Source organism: Periophthalmus magnuspinnatus, chromosome 18, assembly GCF_009829125.3.
Source record: "Periophthalmus magnuspinnatus isolate fPerMag1 chromosome 18, fPerMag1.2.pri, whole genome shotgun sequence".
NCBI lineage: Eukaryota > Metazoa > Chordata > Actinopteri > Gobiiformes > Gobiidae > Periophthalmus > Periophthalmus magnuspinnatus.
In genome coordinates, this window is record NC_047143.1 from 22785601 (window position 1) to 22805392 (window position 19792).

General features: G+C 38.7%; 1 protein-coding gene across 2 annotated transcripts in view; it reads left to right on the forward strand.

The window, feature by feature from the left end:
- LOC117386519 (receptor-type tyrosine-protein phosphatase delta) overlaps nt 1-19792 on the forward strand; it is a 608003-nt gene that overhangs the window by 572138 nt on the left and 16073 nt on the right. For both annotated transcript variants that reach the window (XM_055228970.1, XM_055228969.1), the window contains 6 exons: nt 1309-1469; nt 6037-6149; nt 11271-11312; nt 11739-11836; nt 14833-14956; nt 18434-18609. In XM_055228970.1, coding sequence (XP_055084945.1) covers nt 1309-1469; nt 6037-6149; nt 11271-11312; nt 11739-11836; nt 14833-14956; nt 18434-18609 — 714 coding nt within the window. The remainder of the gene's footprint in view (nt 1-1308; nt 1470-6036; nt 6150-11270; nt 11313-11738; nt 11837-14832; nt 14957-18433; nt 18610-19792) is intronic.

Genomic DNA, 19792 nt, shown 5'->3' on the forward strand with positions numbered 1-19792 from the left:
ATTGCCCATGTGTCATTCCCATAAACTGTATAAAGAAGTGGACTAAGTGAGTGTGACGTCACCCATAGCGTTCAGCTCCAGCCAAATGAAGCTAATCGAGGCTAGTGGTTATAGGGTGAATTTGGAGTCAAGTTCCATATTTGGAATTCCGACCGCGAGTATCATAGCAACCAAAGATCCAATCAGGAGCCAGGCTGTTGAAGGTAACGCTTCTTCCCGCCCGCACCACTGGTTTAGCAGGGAGCAGGAACTTAGCAACACTGTCAATCAAACCTGTTGCTAATGCGAGCAGGAGCAACCTCACCTGATTTGACTTTTATTAATGTTCATATCTTGATTTACGGACACGATAGCGAAATTAAAATGAGCCGGAAGCCCATGCTCACTTCCTGTTTGGAATGCGGCAGCTAGCGGGTTAGCTATGTCCATTTGTATATACAGTCTATGGTCATTCCCAGTTTGTCATCAGTGCAACAGATTTGCCTTGGGTGGAAATAAAGGAGTAATTAGGCTAAAAATACGGTTGTATCTTCACACAATAATGCAACAAATCCTTGTATATTCCAGCTCAATACATTTTAACACATTCACATTTCAAGTGAAAAGTTAATCCGTACTAACTTACTATAACGTAACCTAAGTATGAGGGGCTGGAGTATGGATTATCAGATCTTATATCGATATCGTTAAATAGCTGTTACTGGGAACAGCAGCAAAGCGAATATTGGATATCGTATCATCTCAAAAAAATCTATCAGACCATTGGACCATACATAATCAGGTTGTCAAAAGTATAGAAAAATTAGATATTAATTGATACTAAAACTAGTATCGAAACTAGATACCGATTTGAGCAGGTATAGATACTCAAAAAGTCACATTCACAGGATAGAAATGAACCTTTCCTGGATAACTTTGGAAAGATCTTGAGCTGTATCAGAACAAATATAAGACCACGTAGACTAGTATACGCCCATGGACCAATACGGAACCTACCTGGACCACTGAGGACACAGATATAAGACCACATGGTAATACAGTAGAAAAGAAAGTACTATGATGTAATGCTGAAAATCACATTCTATTGTCTAAAGAAATTGTGTTTTTAGTTATCATTGTGCTGTCGTAATCAGTTTTGAGTATCTATTCCTTAGTATTGTAATCGAGAAATTTTACTATCGTCGCAACACCACTTCCTAAATCCCTAAACTTTGACTTGCGATAATGTGGCGTGCTTAGTTTTTATACACGACTTTCACCTTATACTCACTGAAGATCCTTTAAATAATTCCATATGTCTCTTTTCAGATCATGTACGCCACCAGTCCCTACTCCGACTCGGTGGTGTCGGCGGACATCGACCCCCAGCCGATCATCGACGAAGAGGAGGGTCTGATCTGGGTGGTGGGGCCCGTGTTAGCCGTGGTCTTCATCATATGCATCGTGATCGCCATCCTGCTTTACAAGAGGTGAGAAAAAAAACTGCCAAAGTTACTTCAACTCCCAGGTATGAGAAGGTGCGAACATGTGTTATCTGGCAACATGAATCATTTACCGAGCTAGAGATGGAATACTTTAAGTTATAAAATATGCAAAGGCTATGATTTATACATGTAGCACTGACTATGAATATTCAACCTTAAACGATATGGAGTTACACAATAGGACAGGTGGTTGGGTGGTGTGTCCTCGGGCAAGACACTTCACACTTTGAGTATTTTGAAAGGCGCTGAATAAATCCTTGTAAGATTTTCAAATTAGCAGTAATGAGGATTATGGATGTCACAATATAAAATGTTAGTGTTATGGTTATTGTCAGAGTAAACGTCACGATTTTGCAATTATTCACTGTTATTGACGCATTGAGCGAACAACAGTGAAATCCCAAATTTACTTTTGTTCTCGAAAGTTCTGTAGATTACCGTGTCAGTACTTTTATTAAATCAAACTTTCTTAATGATTAAATTGAATCAAAGTGATAAAACAAACATATAAGAAGCACTTCACGTTTTGGCGTATTCGACCTCGCCCAACCATCCATCCATCCAATTTCTTCCACTTATCCGGGGCCAGCAGTCTAAGCAGGAACCCCCAGACTTCCCTCACCCGAGACATGTCCTCTAGCTTCTCCAGCCTCGCCCACTTTTGCCGTAAATGCTCCTATACCGCGTTTTTTTTGTGGTGGTACGTCCGTTTAAGCGAGAATCCGATTAATTTCGATGAAGGTGATGGTTTTGGGAAACGTTTTGCCGCTAAAATCTGATATAAAGTAGGTTGATTTGTGTAAAATGTTCAATATTCACGTGATCACCAAGTCAATACTGCGTAGATTCTCTGGGAGGCTTTAAAACGGCTCTGTAGTCCCGATAAAACGTATTTGCCGTCTAAGTAATACAACTCGAACGATCGTAACGGCGCCCACGGCCATTTTCAAAGTAAGGTGAATAGAATAGACTGAAATTACTTATGTTTGCTTCTAAAATTCTCACAGTTATTGTTTCGTAATCCTTACCTTAGATCAACTGATGCGTGTTTTCCCCGAATTCTGTAATCTAAATTTACTACGAACTCATAAGCCTATAAAAGCAGGTGCAGTACAGTTATCTCTTCGCACTAAAGTGTTCACATTAAATTTTATGTGTCTATTCTTTAGGCCAAAACAACAAATCGGCCACTGCTGGAGATTTAAAGTTGATAGCCGAAAAAAGAAAAACGAACTACAATAGGCCTGTCACTGTAAAAACTATATCAACTTATATTCAATACATGGTAGATCGAATGATTATTTTGAGGGTCGATATTCATCATGGGCATTTTTTCTTCGCACTAGTGGGAAGATTTTGTTATTTTGCAGTTCTGTAGGTAGGATAAGATACGATTTCAGCTGTACAGTGTTGAATAAATCCATTTTATGACTCATTAAGTGTTTTATATGCTGCAAATTATGTTCATTAAATATAGATAATGGATTTTTTTTTTTTTTTTTTGCAAGATAATAAAATAAAGACCCCTCACAAAAAAATTAATAAATATAAAATAAAAATAAAAATTGAGGAAATCCTGCTTTGATTGATTGGATTATTGTGTCAGTGGCAAGGTGGTGGTCAATATTATCATCTAACGCTTATATTTTCTTCAGCAATATATCGTACTTCAAAATGTGTTATTATGACAGGTCTACTAAAAATATATCGCCCCCTGTCTTTATGTCTCTAATCCTTACGATTATCTTGACCTTAATAATCATCAATCAATGAGAATGTAGAATCCGATTAAGCCCATCGTTGCGTTTTCTTGGAGATATCACCTCGTCTAATCATTTTTCTATCCATTGCTGAGAAGATAATATTTCAAAATTGGAAAAACAACAAAAATATGCAACACCTTACACTGGATCAACCTTGTTAAAGACTAAAATGCGACGCGAAGAAACAACCCGCGTACATAAAAAAGAGAAAAAAAACTAATAATCCTGGTTATCGATTTGCCAAAAAAAGAGTGAATGTCCCTAATGACATCCCTAAAACACACTACAGCCATTTTCTCAAAGCAGAAATAAAAAAAAACATCAAGCGAACATCTGCAAACCCAACGAAATCAATGCACACGCTTCTCCAAATGGTCCCAAGTCCAAACTCATCCAAACGCAACCAAACATGCAGCTCCTCCTCCGTCTACAGCCCCGACCGCCGTCCCAGAGGAGGCCGTTGTCAGTGTGCATCAGTCAGGTGGGCAAGGCCAAAGCTTTGACTATCTGCAGCTTCAGAGAGGCCTGGAGCTCGGGCAGGCGTCCCGGTCTCTCCTCATCCTCCTCCTCCTCTTCCTCCTCCTCTTCCTCGGTCTTTACTATGGGCTGCTCCCACTGGGAACGCCACATTTGATCTCTGCGTCCACCCTCTCTGCCAGAACACACACAGCCACATGCGCTCTACTGGCGGCTTGTGCTTTTCTCTGCACAGAAAAACAAGAGGGAAAAACATACTCAGAAATATATTTGACTTCAGTATTCAAGTTTATGTGAAAGTGGTAACTCAAATCCATGTCAGTTGGTTAAATTATTTGTTTTTAATTGCAACTTTGTGCTAAGTGCAGCGGTGGAAGAGGTACTCAATTATGTTACTTAAGTAAAAGTTCACATACCGGAGCAAAAAGATAATAAAGTAAAAGTATCACATGCGTATTAAAGTGTCCCTTTAAAAAATGTACTTAAAGAGTAAAAAGTAAAAGTATTTAGTGGAGATTTTGAGGTTTTATAAGGCTCCAGATGTGATTTTGATAAAGATTTGTGTTGAATTTCGTTCAACAGAAACAATTAATAGATTGTGTTTTCGTAGCTGTTTTTGTATATTTTGGTTGCTCAAACTACGAACATGTTCAAAATAAACCCTTTTTTTTCAGCAGGTCTCCAACTCAAATAAAAATACTTTTACTAGTCAGTCCAGTTAAAAAATATAGTTAGTAAAAAGTATCCACACTTTAAAATGTACTTAAATAAAGTCCAGATACCTAACATTTGTACTTAAGTGTAGTACTTTGCTACTTTTACTTTGAAAATTTGAAAGAATTTAATAAAATATGTCATAAAAACTACATATCTGATTTATATCTATGACGGAAATATGTTCAAATCAAATTAGACTTTATTTATAACAATTGTAATGCCACAGTTCAAGTTTTACATCACATAATGTTTTTTTTTTTTATGCTTACATGTTTTGTTTTTTATTCGATATGAAAACTTAATGCGCTCTTTGCATTTGGTTTCCAGATTATCCAACTGAAACCAACTTGTTTTTGTGTCCTCAGTATAAGCTACGGCATTTTAAGGCGTCCCAGACTGAACCGAATTGAACTTATTAGATTAGAAAGTGCTTCTTATATGTACTATCATTATATATACCGCAGCATTCATTCAGAAACATTTAGAATAGCTAATATCCCAATGATTTAATTAGCATGTTGCTCAAATATAGGCATAAGCTTGTTTATTTTTCCAGAACGCCATGTTTTCTCTGTGGGTTTATCGTGCAGAGTTTGTGTGCTGGGGCTTTGGAGCTCCCTTTTGGAAGCACACAGACTTCATTATAAACTTTGTGTCACTTTACAGAACTGTCAGTGCAGAAGCCGGGGATGTTTTTTTCTTGTCAGGATCATTTTTATGTGACAGTGTGTTCTTCTAGCGCAAAACATAGAGAAAGGAGCAAGTTGTGCAGACAGCTATCGATAAAAAAATGATTGCTGATGAGTTTTACAGCTTGAAAAAGTGGTTTAGGTCCATCTGCCCCCTGCACAACAACCATCGATTATGTCTATTAACGTGAAATGTACTGTATATATAGTCACGTCGGGGTTTTTTTTTATAATGGAGGACAGTGAAATATGTGTCTGTTTTTCTTGGAATCCCTTCAACGAGAGCAGTCTGTTCAATCTGGAATAGTGGTTATATAGACTCTACGCACAGCCGCACGCTAGCTGGGTCACCGTGTCTCAAAGCTAACAGTCACTTTTATTAAAATATGTAAAAAATATAACAAAATAAGAGCCCTCAGGATGCCAAAGGTCTCCCGCCTAATGTTGTGTCAATATTTCTTTTCTTTGCCGACCAATGGAGCAGCAAACCAGACAGGTAAGAGCGAGATGGATACAGAAAAACACCTCCACTGTTTTGTTACACTGGAAATTGTAGTATTTATAAGTGCAGTATGTAATTTTTATGGTGGAGGGTGCATCACCTGCTCGTCTCCACGGAGATGTTTGGCTGGAATGGTCCATAGTACAGCGTTAAACATCAAAACATCACGATCTTGCAAATCGATTTTAAGTTTTATTGCTGAAAAGTGCATTGAAAACCAAAAATCTTACAATAAGTACACAAAGACACATGATAAGAATACAAACGCACATAAATCTCAACAGCGTAACCACGGAGACGAGTACGTGGCACTCAGTTTGCCAAAATGTTACTTACTGCACGTTGAATCACATTTTAAACTTGATTATACAAATTACAATGATCGTGACATGTATGATTGACAGAAAAAGAGCAGAAGCCGAAGCTCGTAAAGGCAGCCTTCCCAACAGCAAAGAAATGCCCCTGCACCACCCCACCGACCCCGTGGAACTGCGACGCCTCAACTTCCAAACTCCCGGTAAGATTTCAGCGTTTTATCCCATTTAGTGTAGATATACAGAGGGAATGCTACTGATTGCTTGCTGAAATCAGTACTTCATTACTAACTAGCTGTTTTGACATTTCCATTTCACAATCGCAACTGACAGAGCGTAATCGGATTATGTACAGTTTAAAATTTCTCACTGGATAAGACTTACATTACGCAGTTATAGGTATTCTTAAAGAGCACATATTGCGCTATTTTTTGATCTATGTTATTATGTTTTCTCACTCACAAACAGACCTGGAGTTGTGTTTTTGTTTCATTCACACATGTTTAACACACATCCTGCATATTTAGGCTGTTCTCTCAAACTGAAAACACTCTGTTCCACCTTGTGATGTCATCATGTGGTAATACAGGAAGGGCTCCACTGTGTTTTTATGTTTCATATTTTTATTGATGTGTGAACAAGTATTACAATATACTGTCATTTAAAACAACAAATGCATACACACCATTTTCATTTTTATATAAGAAGAACTAAAACTTAAAAAAATAAAATAAAAATAAATAAATAAATAATAATAATAATAATAATAATAATAATAATAATACAAAAATCCATTAATTAAGCAATCACACAAATCTTGAGTGAATAAATAAATAAGAGCATTACATAAATCATAAAAAATAATATACTGTGTTTTTAAACTCCACACATCTTCATTAGAATCATTTGGATGATTTCAGCTCTGGAGCTGCCTATCTTTACTGGAATAAAGATAAATGGTAGATTTTAGTTTGAAAACTACCACTTCATGACATGACAAGGTGGAACAGAGTATTTTGAGCTTTAAAGATGTAGACAGACTAATAATAAAGGATTACTCAAACATGCATGGATGAAACAAAACACAACTCCAGGTCTGTTTTTGAGGAGGTAACAACATTATAACTTGGCTTAAACCTCACAAGAGTCCGTTTTGCGTAATATAGGACGTTTAATGCATAAATGCTATTGCTAATCCGGCACAGGTGATCATTTTTAGTAAGTAAAAGTTTGCATAGTTGTGCATAAGAATCTAATCAGACATAAAAATTAAAAAATCACTACAAGGCATGCAAGGTCACGCTGAGGAAACATCTTAAAGAAACAAGAACTTTTAAAATATGTGTTTATTGCATACTGTATAACTTTCCAAAATGATCAATTAGTACGTGCATTCTAATCTAATGGTTTCAGACGACATTTTTAGGACAATTCAAAAGATAGAATATCCATTGAATTGTTAACTATGGCAACGAAGCTCATGTTTTATTTTAATAATTACAGACAAATAACCAAATAAACACATCTACAAGAAATTAGCCCTAACTCCAAAGTAGCACTGACACTGGACTAATAAGTGGTTTGCAGGTACACATGGGGACAGGTGCTGAGGTTCAGTACTTGGCAGTGTCCTCTGGGGAAGATCCATCTCATTGAAAAGTAAAGAGGCAGAAGTGCTAGGCTTGACAGTTTGGTGGCAGCTGTCATCATGGGCCATCGGGGTCATCCGGACATGTCATGCTTACTCAGAAAGCTCCGACTGTACCCTGCGAGTTAGTAGATCCAACCCAGCCCGAGTGAGGACAGTATGAAATATGTCAAGGCCACGTCCTGTGTTTTCGTATGCGAGCCGATGGATAGCCAGAAACAACAATGACAGCTGTGAAGTGCAATGCTTATACCAGCTGACCTTTAACGCGGAGGTGAGGAGCGGTCACTGGATTCTTGCCTGGAGGAGACACCTACAGCGACAGTCCTGTTATCACCTGCAGGGGGCGATGTGTCTTTGCCCCCGTAATAAGGAACACCTGAACAAATATGCAGTGTATAGGACTTTGGAATAAAGATTGTGAATGTTCTCCGGCAGTTAAAGGGCACATATTACGCTATTTTCTGATCTGTAATGTTGTTTTCTCATCAAAAACAGACCTGTAGTTGTGTTTTGTTTCATTCACACATGTTTAAATCACAGATCCTGCATATTTAGGCTTGAGTTTTTCTCTCAAACTGAAAACCAAGTGTTGTTAGACTCTATACACCTTCATTAGAATCATTTGGGTAATTTCAACCCTAGAATTGCCATTCACTACTGAACTAAAGGTAAAAGGTAGCTGTTAACTTGAAAACTGATAACCACTGCATGACATCACAAGGTGGAACAGAGCATTTTGAGTTTTGGAGATGATTTTTACCGAGGGTTCCATCTCATGTTTGAGGTTATAGTGGTAGAAATAGATTAATTTGCTGTAAAAAGTACTGTTTATGATCAATTGTGCCAGTCCAACAGAAGGTCTGAGGGCCAATAAAAACTGGTCTGAGGGCCGCATTTGGCCCCCGGGCTATACTTTGGACACCCCTGATGTAGACAGACTAATAAACCAGGATTACTCAAACATGTGTGAATGAAACAAAACACAACTCCAGGTATGTTTTTGAGGAGGCAACAGCATTATAACATGACTTAATACTCACAAGGAACAATTCTGTGTAACATAGACCCTTCAAAAAGATAACAATCCCACTGAAATGATGTTAAAAGATCCCTGATATTGCTTTTATATCAAATAGCTGGAGTGCGTAAACATAAATACATAAATGATCGCAGTACATATGCATTTTTTTCAATACTCATCAAGTTTATTCTCTGTTCTGAGCCGCTGTGTTGCGTGTTACTGACTGAATTTAAACTCTTATGCTTATGTAATCTAAACAGAACGTATTTGAACCGGGATACACACTATGATTCCATGATTTGCAGTGTCTAATTAAACTCTAAATACAACTGCCCACTTTTAATCTGTACAAAAATGAGGTATGGTGCAGTATATAAATGAAAATATGGCTAAACTACGCAATCAAATCCAATGTATTTATTGCAAAACATTATTCATTATAAAAAAAATAAGCTAACTATTCATATTGCTAACTAAAATATATGTGTTTTGTTGATTTAAGGAAATAAAAGACAAACTATTTGAAACTCTTCCATTATTCTCAAAATAGTTGGTCAATCACAACTGCTGCTAAACCAAATGAATGGGTAACTGTGTTTAAAAGCCTGCGTTAACCAGTCTTTTAAAAGCTGCTTTAAACTGTAGGACCAGCGTTCACAGGGTGCCAAATGAAGTGGGCATATCCGAGCCAGGTCAGTTTGTATGAAAGGAGGATAAATTACCCCTCCAGGCTCGAGTAATGTATGCATATTTATGAAAGCTCTCCAATGATGTTAGGGCCATTACGGACTGCTTCATTCTGACAGAGGGCATTTTTCCTTTTGGCGCTGAGTGATCTCAAACATTCTTACGCTTTTTCAACCCCCACTCAAGCCGTCATTTCCCCCCCTACCCATCAGCTCCTCTAAGAGCCCGGATCTCACTGCTCAAAAGGACTAAATATTTCCTCTCAACATGTGACCACTCTAAATCAAGTCCTCAATCCGCGGTACATTAGACCTGCGCTCCCTCTCCTCGTCTCTTTCCCCTCTTTACACCTCAATGGACATTTTCTACTTAAGGATGCTTGATGTTTGAGCGACAGTGTGGCAGCAATGGTGCTTTCATTGTCCCCCCCTTCCAAGGATGGTGATGGGTTTGGAGTAGCGGCCCACAATAGAAACCCACTTTTGCCGGGAGAGATGTGAAAGTGGGTGGGGGAAATGTGGCCTAGTACCTTCCATTAGCTAATGCCCACTTATGCCAAGCTAATGAAACCTCATTATGGCGGTGGTGGAAAGACGGCGTCAACCAACTGCGGTGGCATTTGACTTGCGGAGAACTTTTGAACAGAGCAGAACTTCTCGATCTAATTCTGGTTTTAAGTTATATAATGTATTCGCGACTCCAAAGACAAAAGAATTAAGCAAAGTCAGAAAAGTCAATGGAAAATCTATTGGTGCACAAAGTTAAATCAGGTATAACTAAAGGTGCCCTACGCAGCTTTTCAGGTGGAGAGTTTGCGACTTGGTTGTCTCATGGAAATGTTATTGCTTTGCTTGGAATGTTCCACAGTATGGCATTAAACGTATCAGTCTTGTATCTATTGAATAACAGTTATCCCTCGCTATATCACGGTTCACCTTTCCCAGATTTTTTTGTCCGATTTTGCATGTTTTTTTTACAGCGTATTAACGTACATTGTGTTCTTCGTCCTGATTGGCTGTTGGACTGTAGACCATTGTCCATCAGTCTCCTCCGTGCCGTGTCTCCTGTACAGGACAGAATGTGTTCAGACAAATTTACATAAATGTTGGATCGCAGTGTGACTCTGAAGTGCTGTACGTTTGCAATTTGTTTTCTCCCCGACAAAACCCACAATGTCGATGAAACATTTCAGAAACGCTTTGGACTTAAAAGTGTTTCTGTGCACAGAGAGGCACCTGTGTGGATACCGCTGGAGCAATGTGAACAACAAAAGCGATCATCGAAGAACAGGGATATAATTTACAAGAGAGAAATGCGAGACAATGTTAATGTCTGTATGAGAGAAGTGTATAAAGTGTGTGGTGAGGGGTTTTACAGCCTTAAAACACATATAATTGTAAAAAATAAAGCTTACTACTTTGCGGATTTCGCTTTCGATTTCAATTTTTAGAACATAACCCCCGCAATAAACGAGGGACCACTGTACTGAAAAACATGCATTCTTATTGTGAGCATTGCCTCTCCACAGATCTTACCTGTAGCATGACTTAATCTCGACACCTGCTCATCTTCATGGACATAGATAATACCATACGGCGTTGTATTCCAGGCAAAGCAATAACATCTCCTTTGTGATTAGCCGACAGCAGCTCCTCCTTAAGAAAAGTCACATTTTGCAGCTTTAATCCAGTTTACAATCCTTTAAAACAAAGTGTTATTTAAATGCTCGATTCTAGATGACACATACACATTCGTAATTTTCCATGGGTTCATTTCGCTTTGCTTGTTTCTTTGCTTCCATACACAGTAGTTAGCATGGCCCTAGCATGGTAGAGTCTGTGTACTAATGTATGTTCCATTTAGCATACTCGTTGCACTAGCGATGTTTTCTTTTTGTCAAACACATCACATCACTCTAATGTCGTCTTGAGTCTGTAGTTAATGACACGGCCGTTTCCTCCACAGGTTCAGGTGCGTCCAGTCACCCCAGTAACCTCCATTTGTCAAGTTAGTTGGTCTCGATTCTGCATTTGACAACATCCCCTTTAATCTCCTACTGCCTTCTACTTTTCCCATCTCTCAACCCAGTCTTCACTCTCATGGTGTCAATGCTTTTCATCGCAGTAGGGCAGAGTTTGTAACATGTCATTGTTCAATCAACTTCTGGCCTAATTTTTGTGTTTTTTATGTTTCTTCTTTTACGTCATGGTGTGCTTTTCTGTCTGTGTCATGCAAATTATCCTGCCTAGCTAAACTGCTAATAGTATCCTAGGTGGACCTCTCATTCCGGCTTCTGCGTCCTTCCTAGCATGGCCACTGCTGAACAAACTAGCCTAAGAAACACCTTTCCATCTTCCCTGCTTTACTATTGGTCCACTGTTTTACTCGTTGCGTAACATTAGCGGTGACGTTTTGTTTCTTTTTCTGCGGCAGGTATGGCCAACCACCCTCCCATTCCGGTTATGGACCTCGCCGATCACCTGGAGCGTCTAAAAGCTAACGACAACCTTAAGTTCTCACAAGAGTATGAGGTACAAGTCCACTTTTGCCTGACGCTATTCCAAATATTTCACTGTAAGAAATTACCTTAAAGTACTTTTGAGGCGAGGTGTTACTCACAGACTGTATAAAGAAATGGACTAAGTGAGCGTGGCGTCACCCTTAGCGTTCAGCTCCAGTCAAATGAAGCTCATTGAGGCTAGAGCAGTTATAGAAATTCTGTCCTCGAGTATCATAGCAACCAAAGAGTCAATCCGGACTGCTGGTTTATCGGGGAGTGGGCGCATAGCAACGCTGTCAATCAAACCTGTTGCTAACACTAGTAGGAGTCTGTTATTGCGGTTCGACTTTCGTGGTCTCACTGTCTCCCGTATTTATTAGTGCAATTTCGCATGCTTTTTTTTTTTTTAAGTATATGAATTCGCATTGTGTTCTGCATCCTGATTGGCTGTTGGACTGTAGACCATTGTGTTTTGCGTCCTGATTGGCTGTTGGACTGTAGACCATTGTCCATCAGTCTCCTCCGTGTCGTGTCTCCTGTACAGTACAGAATGTGTTCAAACAAATTTACATAAACGTTGGATCGCAGTGTGACTCTGAAGTGCTGTATGTTTGCACGTTTTCTCCCCGACAAAACCCACAATGTCGATGAAACGTTCTGCACCGACAAAGGCGCCTACGAAGGTTTGAACTTTGAGAGAGTTTAAACAAGAGAGAAATGTGAGAAAATGTTAATGCCTGTGTGAGAAAAGTGTATAAACATTGCGGATTTCGCTTGTTGAGGGTTATTTTTTAGAACGTAACCCCCGCGATAAACAAGGGACCACTGTAGTGAAATAAAAACACCAGGATCATATAGAGCGGGTTAATACAAACATTTTAAGACCAAAATAACGAGACTGACAGCAGCAGTTGCAGAGAGAGGGGCCACAGTTTTTCAATAGAAAGTGAATTGAAGCCAGAGTCGATGGAGCCGGAAGCGCGCCCATGCTCACTTTCGATGGCTAGCATGTTAGCTTTGTCCATTTATGTATACAGTCTATGATGTTACTCTATAATGCAGTCCTTGTAGTAGTAGTACATGTATGCGAAGCAGATTTGCACTTTTTGTACTTTTATTCCCAAAATATAGTGATTTTACAGTAAAACATGGAATGACACCTGTTCAAATCTGAATGAGGTTATCACTGCAGGCATGTTGACACCTTGCCATAGAAAGAAAGGGACCAATTAACGATATTACATGGTGTACAATTTTTGTTTTTGCTTCATGCTGTTATATTTTATCAATTTAAGTCAATGGCACGTCTCACTAGGATATTTTTTCCTCTAGTATTAACACTACCTGCTCCAAAACTGAGCCAATTTTAAAACGATGGAAGCCATATCTGCGAACAAATGAGAAATGAAGAAATAAAGATGTATTTTTTTAACGCCAAGATTAGATCACTTTAAAGCAAATACGGAAAGAACGTTTTATTTGAAGGATAACTCCACATTTTTGGTTGATTATACACATGGGGTTCATTCAGACGTCAGTGGCTTTTTCAAATGGTTCAGATTCATTATACTGTATTGAGGTTAGCCAAGCTGGGCGGTTATTAAGTTCTCTTTCTAAACGATTATTTTAGCCCAATCGGAAGCAATTATCTCAGTAAAATGAAAAGATTTTTATTCTCAAAAAGTAGCTACCCTGAGTTAACCTCTTTAACCTTGGTTTAAAGTCTCTACCTTAGTTAAACAAGCTAAAATAAGACTCAAATTCAAACCAAAATCGAAAGGCGTCTGGCGTTTTGAATATGTGTAAGTATTCGTATTGACATTGACAAACCCACCTAAGGCCCTAAGTAGCTTAAACAAGTTCCAAACCATTAAACACCAACCATTATCTACAGAAGACAGAAGAAGATAAATGAACAAAATAAGTAAATTTGTATCCCTCTTCAAATCCATTTTAATTAGCCATAAGGGATACTGAGACTATTAATCTGCCTTATTGCACCAGAGCTATTTTTCTGTAGAAACATTAAAACCGAGAAGACATTAAGAAGAAAGAACAATATTTCCCCGTCCCTGTGTGGTGGATGTTCCCTTTGTCATATTACATTTTATTGTTCATTTATTTGTGATGAGGGACCATTAGCGATTGCGGCTTTGCGCTGCTAACGAAAGACTTGGATCTCACATTCCGATGAACTAGTCTCTGGTGTGGGATTCTGTTGTGTGCTATAAAATGTGCTAATCTTATGAGAACATCAGTAAAATAATGATAGATCGTACTGTTTTTTGGGGAGAAAGACAAAAGTCATGACTTTGCTGCTGTAAAACAGAGCAAACGTGATGAATATATGTTTTGTTCTCCAAGTTTTACAAGTGTTGCAAGAGTTCCAAGAGAGCTGGACAGAGATTATGGTGTTCTTTTCTAAGCATTGAAGTATACAATGCTCTTTTATAGCAAAAAACATATGAAATCCATCTACATAACTGCATAAAACACACACAGGGATAATCATCTGGCGAGGTAGTCCTAACCAAATGTAGCACAGATGGGTCACTGATCCTCCTCAAACATTGCCCCAGTGGCGTTAAAGGTAGGAATAAGCGATATTGAGGGAAAAAAATGGCAAATGATCAGAAATGTGCCTGTAAATTGTAAATGGAGGTTGAGGTTTTGCATAAAAAGTGACCATTTAATAAAAATCAACCACAACTAGCACCATCAACCCATATATTTGAAAGATTACGCCAAGTTTGTTAATTTTTTCTGTTCTTTTTACACCATTTTTTTATGACACTATATACACTCAATACAAATACCAATAGAATTTCAATACTATACTTTTTTAATACATATATATCCAACCTCAAATGAAACAACGGGTCAATTTTCCCTATGATGACAATAAACTTAATAAACGACTTTATCTTTAGAAAAAGCACAACACTTATACATTCACTCGGGTCGCTCGGGTCTATACAAAGACATGTTTTCCGTGCATTAATAATGAAAAATTGTTCTTGTTTACAGTCCATAGACCCTGGGCAGCAGTTCACCTGGGAGCATTCCAACCTGGAGGTCAACAAACCAAAGAACCGTTACGCCAACGTCATCGCCTACGACCATTCCCGGGTCCTTCTGTCTGCTATCGATGGTACGCTGCCCACCCACAACTCCCTACAACTTCCACATCGATTATACACGAAGCTCTGTCCGCCAAACTGTACTTAAACACTGAGAAACTGCGGCCATTTTGAACAGATAGAAAAGTGCTGTTTCGGTCAGCACTTACAAGCGCACAACACCGATGCTATTAATTAACCGACGGCTTGCGGAGTGCGGAGGGGAGTCGGCGGGACAAAAGCAGACGTATTAAAAGGCATGTTTAGAAGTGCGCTTAAACAATCCTCTGCTAAGTGGTGATGAAAGTCCATTAGCCGGAGATGCGCACACTCACGGGTAAACTGACTGACAACAAAGAGAACCTCAGCGATTGGACGTAACAGACTACCATTATGTGTTTAAAGCGTCTACAGAGCTTTACATGTTTTATTTCATGGATTAAAAAGGGGATTTGAAATATTATGCTATGTTCTGATCTATGTTATAATGTTGTTTTCTCATCAAAAATGCACCCGGAGGTGTTTTTGTTTCATTCACATGGTTAACAAACATATTTACTCTGTATTTACTACTGTTCCACTTTGTGATGTCATGTGGTGATACAGGAAGTGAAACAAAACACAACTCTGAGCATGTTTTTGATGAGTCTTAAAGCTCACAAGAATATTTTACTTTTATTTAATGAGTTTACTCCAACGTTTCCTAACAATGCAAAGCAAAAAAGTCATACACTTGAACGCTGCGTGCATCTTCAAAATGTGTAAGATTTTGAAATATGCCAACACATATTTCCTGAAAAAAACGATTCAAGAAGTTTCTTTCTGTTTCCTGACATTTTAAATGACAGAGCCCATAATAAGAGTGTGTTATATTGACATCTTTTTTATCTGATCTCTATCCGATATACAGATTTTATGTTAACAAATCAGGATTGTGCTACAGGTATTACACAAAACCTGGACGTACTATAGAATTCTGAAAAGGGCTGAAATATGACTTTATACTAGACATTTCAGTTACAATTTTTACTGTTTTAATTAGTGTTCTCAGAATAAACTAATAACAATTTCAGACTCAATTTCGATACTAAGGACTAGGCTCAATACTCAAAACCGATTCCAGTTAAAACACTCTTTCTTTAGACAATAGAATGTGATTTTCAACAGTAAATAATAGTACTTTCTTTTATATTTCCACGTGGCCTTATATCTGTGTAATTCCTCAGTCGTCCAGTAGGTTCCATAGTGGTCCATGGGCGTATACTAGTCTATGTGTCTTATACTTGTTCTGATACAGCTCAAAATCGTTCTAAAACTATTCAGCAAAGGTTAATTTCTATCCTGTTGATGTGACTTTTTTAGTATCGATACTTGATACTACTTTTCGTATCAGTTAGTATCTCATTCAGTACGTTCAAACTCTAGCATTACTTATTTACAAACCAACAATTGCAATATGATCTATTTTCCCCTCGCCCATAAACATAACTACTATAGACTTCACTAATATGTATTCATATTATACCCATTTTTGCATTTTAAACACTGTCATTTCAATTCCACAATAACGTCGGAATATTTTTGCACATAGAACGAAGCGAACTTTCTGAATACTCCCACTTAAACTCATCATCATTACGATAGCAGTTCAATACCCGCCTAAAGCCTTCATTTTCCGAGATTCATTTGCTTGTTTTTTTATTTTTTTTTATTCAAAGCCGAGAGCCAAACAACAACTGTGGCAATGTTTATTCCATAATAAGCATATTGACAGTGAAAATGGAAAAAAATATGAAATCCTGACTGACAGAAAGCATAAAGGCAGAAGCGCATTAAACAACTTCCCTCATTCTCATTAAACTACAGTAATGTCCCTTTCTTTTCAATTCAAAAAAACACACTGGGCTTAATTGTATTTATCCTTGTCCATCACTATAAAATGTGCCGCCGCGTGGACAAAAAGACTCGGCGACGTGGGTGGTTTTAATGCGTCCTTTTTCCATTTGCTTGTCTTTTTAGTCCAATAAGTTACCTGGGAGTGCGAGGCTGTCTGCGGGGGGGGCGGGAGGAGAGGGGAGAGCAGAGCAGGGGATTGTGGGAGACGTGGTGGCCATGCAGATGAGAGTTATCTTGGTCGACCATGTGTGCACGGAGCCCCTAAACTGCCAGTCCTAAAGCATTGACTAGCTGTCAGCTCTGTCTCTTTCCCCGGGATTCCAAAAGGCTGCTGCGCCTTTCATTTAATATAAGCAAAAAGAAACAGCGTGCCAAGAAAGAGGAAGAGAGAGAGAGAGATGGAAGGAGAGGGGGAGTGAGAGAGAGAGCAAGCGAGCGAGGGAGAGGGAGAATTGTTTTGCTACTTTTCTGTTTGGTTTGTTTTTCTGCGTGTGAGGTGATAGACTTTTTACAGAGCGAGGCTTATCAGGAAGTCTCTCAGATATGGGAAAGGACACAGCACTTTGGATTTAAATGTGCTAGTGATAATAAATAGGAAGGTGTATGCGTCTGAAATAAGCTCAGATCCAGATACAGCCAATGGTTATTATTATGCAACTATGGGACTAAAGCATTTTGTATTTTAAAGCCCAGCAGGGAAATGGATAATCAGGAGACTTACTGGGTTATGTTTTGTGTGGCATCGGATGTTAACTTTATGTTGTGTTTTGATGAATTTAGAAACGGTAGTATTCAAAATTAGGGAGTTGATTTAACAGTAAGTTTAGAATGTGTTCAGACAAATTTACATAAATGTTGGATCGCAGTGTGACTCTGAAGTGCTGTATGTTTGCAAGTTTTCTCACCGACAAAACCCACAATGTCGATGAAACGTTCTGCACCGACAAAGGCGCCTACGAAGGTTTGAACTTTGAGAGAGTTTAAACGAGAGAGAAATGTGAGAAAATGTTAACGCCTGTGTGAGAAAAGTGTATAAAGTGTGTGGTGAGGGGTTTTACAGCCAAAAACATATAGAATAATTGTAAAAAATAAAGCTGATACTTCGCTGATTTCGCCTGTTGTGGGTTATTTTTAGAACGTAACCCCAGTGATAAATGAGGGACCATTTTGACCATTTCCACAAGACACGAGATTTTGACTCATCAGTTTCGATTTACTTTCTTACTGTGGTTGTAGAACTGCTTTTTGGATCTACACAGCTTCTCAAATGTAACTTTTCACCAGTGAACCTCACCTCTTTTTTGTCCAATCCAAACGTAAACACGTGGAGAACAAAAATCACAAGATCGTTTTTGTCACGTTTGCACGATCTTGTGGCAGTTTTGTCTCACGAGATCTTGTCCCATCCCAAAATTATTATAATATATACTTCTATTTAACATGTATTTAGACTGTTCCAGGTTTTGCGATTTGCATTATTTCTTCCATTGCAATAAAAGATCCAATACATTTCCTGCGGTCTGTTCTCTCCTTGTTATTGTTACTGAATTCTGGCTGCCGTGATCTGACTCATAGATCATAATTTACATTTTGCGTCATGTCCCCCCGTATAGGCATTCCTGGGAGCGACTACATTAACGCCAACTACATCGACGGCTACAGGAAGCAGAATGCCTACATCGCCACCCAGGGCCCGCTGCCAGAGACCTTCGGAGAGTTCTGGAGGATGATCTGGGAACAGAGGAGCGCCATCGTGGTCATGATGACGAAGCTGGAGGAGAGGTCAAGGGTAAGGCACATTACTGTATCGATGAATTATTAAAGACTGTATATAAAGGCGCTCGCTGCAAGGTTGGCGTGGCGATTCATTTGATTTATTATGCTAAATATTTTCATTAATTTAATTTGGCGTAGCTTCTTAAAACATGTCCGATCCGAAGAATTTCCGCACGAATTATTCAAATAGTGTAGCTGGGAAATGATTTCATAGGACGCATACTGTACATATAAGATTTACTCAAAGACACAAATATGAAACTTTATAACTTATAACTGTACCATAATGCATTATTAGAATTAAATGCGCTATAGAATGTGTTTTATTAACTTCCATTGAAAGAAAAGGTCAGACAAATATACAGAAATTGCTTCTATTTAGCTAGTTTTTTTAATTGGTTGTAGCAACAGTGAGTTTCTCCATGTGAAGTCTAAATCCTTCATACATGGTTTACAAATTCGAATGCATCAGCGCCAAGGCCACGGTTCAATCTTTTCATTCACAATAAAGGCCCACGATCATGTATATAATGCCCCATTGAGCCTTGACCACTACACAAGAGAATCATGTGTGTTTTTGCATGGATGAAAAGCTAGCGTGGTGCGTTCGCTGTATTCACTCCGCGCACCTTTAAGGTCAGTGCAGTCAGAAGGCTCGCTCGGCTCCATAAGCTCCTGACCTTCACACTTATACAGGCTGTCTCGAGCAGCGGGCTATGTTAACAGGGACACCAACTCAATTCAGACGAGAGGAACAATGTACAAATCCAATTCTGGAAAGGGAGGATGGTGCGTGAAATGTAAACATGGAGAAATTGATCTGTTATAGAACTTTTTGGGGAGGGTGGTTTTCGACTTTTTTTTGAAAATCGTATGGAGATGTTATTGCGTTGCTTCGCGGGGCGTTAAATGAATCTATCTTGCGTTGGTTCGATCGCAAGGGTTTTTGTTGTTGCGAATATCTTTAAAATTGTGCGGTAATAAGTGAGTGGGGTCGTAAGTGTAGCTTTACCTACGGCGATGGATGGATGTGTTTAATGTCGTACTGTGGAACATGTAAAAGCAAAGCAATAACATTTCGATCAAGACGAGGCGGACACGCTCGCACTAGATAAATTACACCTTTAAAGCCAAAAGACAGAAGGACAAGTGGTAAAATTTGAACTTGACGTACTGTTTTTTGTGTACTAGGGATG